Consider the following 7,959-nt stretch of genomic DNA (forward strand, 5'->3'; position numbering starts at 1 on the left):
CCTGAATGCGTCTGAATGGGAGGGTCTTTAAAGCCTCCACCCCATTTTTTCCTGCCTCAGTTTGTCTTTCCATTAGACTTTCGGTTGATCTACTTGGACACAGCCCTTTGTGAGCAGCCAAAATTGACAAGAAACTGAAAATTTCCTTCAGTGGTGTGTAAGACTCTCTTTAGAGCAGTGTTTCCCAACCCTGGTCCTCAGGGCACACTGTCTGGCATTTTTTAATCCAACCCTGCTCAAACACACCTGCCTTTGATGGCCATCATTGTCAGGCTTCTGCTGAGCCTGATGATGAGCTGAATCAGGTGTGCATAAGCAGGGCAACATGGAAAACATGCAGGACAGTGTGCCCTGAGGACCAGGGTTGGGAAACAGTGCTTTAGAGAACAGCACAAACTGGCTCTAACCAAAGAAGAAAACCGCCCTACTGAGCAAGAAGATAAGTACATTAGAGCAGTGGTCCCCAACCACGGGGCAACAGATCAGTACTGGATCAAATGGCACCGGACCGCGGAGGAAACAATTAATTAAACCATTATTTTTTTCCTTTTGAGTCTCAACAATCTTTTATTTTGAAAAATCTTTTCTTTTGAATATTAACCAGATTCTCTCAGCTACACCTTTGATCACTTGATCTGTAAAGTTTAGTCAAGGGAGCAAAATGACTATGTCTGAAGGACCTTTTATTCTGCTAAACCTTTTGGTTTTGAAGATGACAGGATTCTCTCAGTCACAATTTAGTCACTTGAGTGCTAAAAGTAGTCCGGCGGCGTGCAACACGAGAAAGGTTGTGTGAAACATTTCTTTGAATAAAGTATAAGTGCAGAGGCAAATGAACAGACAGAAACGACTTTTAAAAAAAACAGTAGACTTCAATAAAATAAGGATTTATCACAACAGGTGATTACCACACACTGAGCCTGTTTGCATAATATTCATAACATGAATTGGCAGTGGATGTTATAAGAGTTTGATGTTGCACTGATGTCATTATTATTGTTATTATAAATATTAATAAAGCCGCGTTGCGTGCAAGTATACTATCACTTTGACAATCTCCAGTCTGAGAAATAGACGTCTCACAGATCCTCAACTGGAAGCTTCATTAAATAGAAAAAGATTAATGTGGGCAAAAGAACATCAAAGAGAGGAGGACTAGAGATTTAGATGTTTGAATCACGCAGAAGAAACATTTCTGAGACACAGAAAAGCTGAAAAGATCCTGGAAAAGTTCCTTGTACCATCTGTAAAGCAAGGTGGAGGTAGTGTGATGGTCTGGTGTTTCTTTGGTGCTAGTAAGGTGGGAGATTTGTTCAGAGTAAACATAACGTTAAATACGGAAGGTTATCAGTTCATTTTGCGTTGCCATGCCATTTCCTTTGGACTCCTAGAACAGGACGATAACCCAAAGGACACCTCCAAACTGTGCAAGAACTATTTAGAGAAGCAACAGGAGCCGATATTCTATCTGTAATAGAGTGGCTAAAGCGGTCACCAGATCTAAACCCCATAGAGCTGTTGTGGGAGCAGATTGACCGTATGGTACGATAGAAGTGCTCATCCAGCCGATCCAACTTGTGGGAGGGGCTTCTAGAAGAGCCCTCGACATTGAGGGGGGCCAGTTGAGGTGTCTCGGGCATCTGATCTGGATGCCTCACTGTACACGCTGGAGAGACTATGTCTCTCGGCTGGCCTGGGAACGCCTCGGGGTCCCCCCAGAGGAGAGGGGAGAGGGAAGTCTGGGTATCTTTGCTTAGACTGCTGTCCCAGATGAGCGGAAGAAGATGAATGGATGTACAACTCGCTTGGTAAATTAAATTGCAACTTTTCATGGAAAACAGTAAATTGTCTGTCATACCTGTGCAACAAGTCCAGACACCAGTGGTTTCCTTCTACAAGTGACTTTATTAAATTCCTACACACACCGTGATAACTATGGAAAACACAAACAAGACAATTGATTCTTACACTAATAAATACATATTGTGATATCAATCATTCACACTCACAATAAAAAGACCAACATAAAATAAACATACCTTGTTGGCTTTATGCTGGCAACAAGGAATTAGAATTTTGTCTTTCTTTAGCTTCTCTTCTCCATCGACGCCGATCTTTCCTATGAATTTTACTGCATCGTCTGTCCTTTCTAACTTAACTTAACCACAGCGCCATCTAAAGGTGAAAACTGCACTTTATAAAACAACATTTAAACGATTCAAAACAAGAATGTGGTAGTTGCACTTTGGGTGAGCCCAAACTTTTGACATATAAATTGTATGTATAACTAAGGAGGGGCTCCGTGAGAATCATATCAAGGTTCTGGAGTGGTCTAGCTAGTCTGTAGACCTAAACCCAATAGACAGTATTTGGAGAGCTCAAACTCTGTTTCTCAGCCTAGAAACCTGGCCGATCTAGAGGAGATCTGTGTGGAGGAGTGGGCCAAAATCCCTCCTGCAGTGTGTGCATGGCAGGAAACGTTTGACCAGTGGAATCACAAACAAATAATTACATTGATTTTCTCAGGTGTTCAAACACTTATTTGCAGCAGTAGCATACAAACAAATTATTTAAAAAAATCAATGTGATTTACAGATTTTTTTTTAGATTCTGTCTCTCACAATGGGCATGCATCAGAGATTAGCCTCACTGTATGTACATTTTTTATTCCACTTATTTATTCATGTGTATTTATGACAAAATGATGGCAATTATGCATGAATGCAAATATGCAAACTAATATGCATCATATTTTCCACATTCTCACATGATGCATCAGGTTCTTTGGGCTGTCTTCACGTGTCACGGTCGCTGTGACAACAAACCTGACCCTTTAATTGTTCTCTTCTGCAGAAAGTGGTCATCATTTTTCACTGCAAGAAGGGGGGGGTATCAAAAGCGGGAAGGGAAAGACCAAATTCCTGCTGGATTGGAGCATCCACCGGTGCAGCTGAGCTATTTTTAGTCGTGAACTACATCAGCTCTGCCTGCAGACTCTGTAAGGGGAAATCACCAGCGCGGCTTCGGCTTCATCCAACCACTGACTTATCACTAAAGCACGTGAAAGCGAGCAGCAAAGGCGCGTGGACGCACAGGCTTCCCTCCCTGTGATTTTGGAGGAGCGGGAGGTGTGGGTTCCCGCGTGACGGAGCCGCGCGGGACCACAGGTGACCCACGCTCACGCACTGTCTGGAAGCAAGGCAGGTGGTCCGCGTGCGCGAAGGAAAAAGGGTGAGAGAGAGGAAGGGACGAGAGAAAAAGGGGGAGGTTCGCGCGCGCGCGCGCCGTGGTCGGGCTACTTTTCCTGACGACGCGTCAACCTGTGGATAGATGAGGCGCGCGGTGCGCCCACGGACACCCGCTCCCCTCTGACCCTCCGGGAGGACGCCAGTTCGATTCCCAGCAGGAGGACAGATGCCGGGAAGTTGAGGGCTCCTGCGCCACCCCCACCTACCCCCGCACACCCCCCCACCCCGCTTTATGAATGGCCGGAACATGGAGGAGATGCCATTCGAAAGAGTTCAGACGCGGCGCAGGACGGGTCACTGCCCGGCCGCTGCCCCCCTGGACGCCATCGCCTGCGAGGACGAGTTCAACAGCCACGAGCTGGAGGCTCTCTTCCAGAGCTACAACCTGAAGCTGGAGCAGACCTCCACCCTCAAGGCGCTGGCGGTCCTCATCGTGGCCGCGTCGTCGCTGTCCCTGATGGAGCTGCTCTCCAGCCCGCGGCTCACCCTCTCCAAGGGCTCGTACCCGGTGCACTGCGTGGTCTTCCTCTCGCTCTTCATCGTCACCAACGTCAAGTACCTGCAGGTGACGCAGCTGCAGCAGATCGCCAAGCTGGCGCTGCTCTTCAGCTTCACCTTTGCGCTGCTCTGCTGCCCGTTCCCGCTCGCGCTCGGCGCGTCGGAGCCGGCGCGCGCCGCTGCCCCCGAGCAGGGCGTGTGGCAGCTCATGCTGGTCACGCTGGTGGCGTACGCGCTGCTGCCCGTGCGGACGCTGCTGGCCGTGCTGTTCGGCGTCATGCTGGCCGCGTCTCACTTCGTTGTCATCGCCACGTCGTTCACGGGGAGGAAGCAGCGGATGTGGAGACCGGTGAGTGTGTGTGGGTGTGCGTGTGGACCTGTGGGCTTTGAAGTTTCACGCAACAGAACTGAAGTGATGTTCGGAGCCGGAGGAAGATGCTGATGCTGAGGCTGGAGCTGTCCAGTCGCTGGTGCTGAAACAACTTTCTGACAGAGACAAACTTCAGAAAACACTTGGAAGTTTCTGTAACTTCACTAATATGTTCTTTTTACCCTAAAGTCCCACTCCAACTATATTTTGATCTCTTTTTAAAGCGTCTCCAGTGATCTTTTAATTATGATCATGGAGTTCTTAGCTCAAATCAAACATTTTTCAGACAGTAGAAATTTCCCTCTGAGTTGTGGGCGGAACTGCTGGTGCAGGAAGTAACCCCCCTCTGATGTCCCATCATCCCTTTGAATACATGTTTAAGTCCCATTCGTTGTCATATAATAAGGTGTGTGACACTGCATCTTCTGGAGAAAGTGGTTTAACCCCCATCCAACTCCTTTTTACTCCTTTTTGCTATCCTATTTTTAGAGTCTTCAGTATGACTCAGCCTGGATTTGAACTCACCACCTTCCAGTCTCAGGGTGGCCACTCTCCCACCAGGCCACTGATTTGATAAGATGTTAGGAGTCGGCTAACTTTAACACTAAAAGAGCCAAAATCCAGCAGGAGTAAATACAAAAAACACGTATTTTATGTTTTTGAGTCAATTCCTTTTGAGCTTTTAAATATTTTCAACAATTACACTGTGTCAGATAGGATCCTTGAGTTGCAGCAGATTTACTTAAATTAAAAATGCCTATTGGGAATTTTTTATCATGGTGACCCTTGAATTCTTTTACTGTCATAAATAAAAATGAATACATATATATTTTTTTAGTCTACATGCACTTAAAGAACTTTGTTTATGACATAGATCGTAATATGTTTTTAATTTAACTAGTGTACACCGCAAAAAGTGAAACTTTGGATCAGTTAACAAAAGTTCTGTAATGTGTTACATTTAAAAATATTCATTTTTATCAAGTAAAGTAGAAAAACTATCAACTAAAAAAATTAATCTGACGAAAACTAATTATCTTAAATGCAACAAATTGCAGAACTTTTGTAAATTGATCCAGAGTTTGACTTTTTTCAGTGTAATTTTTATTCATATTGGTTAGCTTTTTGTTTTTCAAAGCCAGAAACCCACAGTGGATGGATAAATGAGGCGATTTTGGTTGCAGAACTCTGGTTTGTACTAGTGCTGACACAAACGGTTATTTTAATAGTCGACTAATCCCTCATTATTTTTTCAGATCAGTCGATTAATTGGGTCAAACTGGATGCAAAGCACACATTTTAACCATCATTAACCTTAAACTGACTAAAAATATAGCATTACCTGTGATAATGCTAGTGTGAATGCTGTAAGGTGAATTTTCACCCTGAAGATGCCAGTACTCATAGTTGAAGATGTTGAGATTGTTAGCTAAAAACGCTGAAGACGATAGCTGAAACCCCTGAGCTAATAGCTGAAATTGCTGAAGCTGTTAGCTGAAAACGCTGAAGCTAATAGCCAGCTAAAATATTAGTTAAATGCCAAATTAGCCTAAAAAACAAACTAAAAAAAGCCTAAAGTAGCCTAAACAGCTACTATGCAGCTGAAATATTAGCTGAACTCCAAATTTGCCTGAAAAACTGAAAAAAACTCCTAAATTAGCCAAAATAGCTAGAATGTAGCTGAAATATCAGCTAAACTCCAAAACAGCCTAAAAACCTTAATAAATGCCAAAAGAGTCCAAAAAGCTAGTAGAATGCCATTATAACTTTCATCTTTACTATACTCTGACTCCATATAATATAAAGTAACAACTAATCAACTATTAAATTAGTCGTCAACTATTTTAAATGTTGATTAGTCGCCCCTCACAACCCCAAGTTTTGGAGCTCTATAGATCATAAGCGAAGACGTTGATCTAGTCGACTACAAGTGGATGCATCAGAATGGCCAACGCCAGTTGTAGCTGTATTCATTGTGTCTTCTCTTGATTCATGTAGTTTTAAATAAATAAATACTCAGAAATGCAGTTTTAAACTTAAATTTCTTTCTATAATCAGAAAAATGCTAGAAGAACATGTTAAAAAAGCCCCAAAATGTTTTATCAGAGTGTAATTTCTTAGAGGTCAAAGTTGCACAAATTAGTTTTAAAAAGTCCCCATTTATAGCACCTTTCCAGTCTATTTTGGTGAAATCAATAGTAGTGAGGCTCAGCAGAAGGACACACATCCTACCTTTAATTACAGCAGAATCTAACCCACATCAGGAATCTACCGATCAATAACCGTACGCTCACCGCAGCCTTTGGTCTCCAATTACATGGACAGAAGAGCTTTGTCAGCACTGTGTGTTCCCGTTGCAGCTGGTGGCCAACGCCGTGCTCTTCACCAGCGTCAACCTGTCGGGCGTGTTCGTGAGGATCCTCACCGAGCGCACCCAGAGGAAGGTCTTCCTGCAGGCCCGCAACTGCATCCAGGAGCGGCTGAGGCTGGAGGATGAGAACGAGAAGCAGGTACACGCCGTCCTCAAAGTGCATCTTCAGAAACTTTACAAGTTTTTTTTTTTTTTTTTTTTTGTTATTCATGGGGGTTTCAGGTGCCAATGATTTCCAACAACCTGCCCACGGGTGCGCAGTAACTATGACAGCAGCTATTTAAGGAAAGAACAATTACCGCGGAGCACGCGGCGGCACCTCACATTCCTCCCTCCCCGCGCTCACATGCAGCAATTTAGCCGAGCGACAATCCGGCAACTTTAACCCACACACTCCGTCGTGCCGTTTAATAGAAAATTAAATATCCCCTGTGTTTAATCCACCTCAATGCAGGATTTTCTGTTTTTTTTTTCTCCACTCTCTCCTCACATGCACACTTAGCACCTGTGCTTTGCAGATTAGGCGATGATATGCTGTGTTTTCCCCGCCAGTAACAGGCTCCCTTCTGACAGGTAATTATAAGAGCAGATTGCTTTCATGGCCTCTCTACTCCGGGAAAGGTCACAGTTTATCTGGGCGTAAAACACACACACACACACCCCGACTACCTGATTGTGATCCATCAACAGGCAGCAAGCAGGCCTGAATACACGGCTGAAGCGCCCATCGGAGGCTTAGATGTGCCTTTGTTATCCCCGGGGTGTTTGTCCGGGGTTTAGCTGAATCCAGGAGGCTCTATTGATTCTTCAACAAGTCCAGACTAGACCAGGAAGGCTTCCTTCTCTGTCCGATGAGTCCAGGAAAGCAGAAGACGTCATCTGTTTGGCTTTCCGTATTGACAGGAGGCCCTGTGAGCCCAAAGTCCGCCGAACTCTGAATGTTTGAGATGTTTATGACTTCCTTATCTGCTTTTTTCACTATTCGTCTTTTACCAGATTTACTACTTTGAGAAAAATCTTTGTGAACCTGTAAAATCAATAACCCAGAACCTTAAACCTGTTGCGCTTCTTTCTTAAAGTGGACAGTGATTTATATCAGGCGAAACAAAAACACAACCCTCATTTATTCGCTTGTTTTGTTTACAATCTGATTCTGACAGAAGTTTTATTTTTTAAGAAGTACTGGATTCTACAGTGGCCTGAAGTTCAAATCACATCAATAAATCAACACAAAAACACTTGAAAGGTCACAAGAACAATTAAAGAAACAAAACAAATACTGAAAAAAATACATTTTAGAAAACAGAACAAAATTAAAGAAACCAAAACATAAAAAAACAAAAAACCCCAAAAATATTTAACAATTATAAGAACAATAAAAAAACAAATACTGAAAAAAATCAAAATTACATTTTAGAGAAAAAAAATAAAGAAACCAAAACGTAAAAACAAAAAAGAACAAAATATTAAGC

The 7,959-nt window shown here is 43.4% G+C and overlaps 1 protein-coding gene across 1 annotated transcript in view; it reads left to right on the forward strand.

Annotated features, from left to right (window-relative positions):
- The first annotated feature begins 2,580 nt into the window (after nt 1-2,580).
- The window catches only part of LOC112150580 (adenylate cyclase type 1), a 59,187-nt gene continuing 53,808 nt past the window's right edge, over nt 2,581-7,959 (forward strand). Inside the window, exons 1-2 of the mRNA XM_024278976.2 lie at nt 2,581-4,095; nt 6,477-6,626. Coding sequence (XP_024134744.1) covers nt 3,481-4,095; nt 6,477-6,626 — 765 coding nt within the window. The 5' untranslated portion in view covers nt 2,581-3,480. The remainder of the gene's footprint in view (nt 4,096-6,476; nt 6,627-7,959) is intronic.

This window comes from Oryzias melastigma, linkage group LG4, assembly GCF_002922805.2.
Source record: "Oryzias melastigma strain HK-1 linkage group LG4, ASM292280v2, whole genome shotgun sequence".
In the NCBI taxonomy this organism is placed as follows: Eukaryota; Metazoa; Chordata; class Actinopteri; order Beloniformes; family Adrianichthyidae; genus Oryzias; species Oryzias melastigma.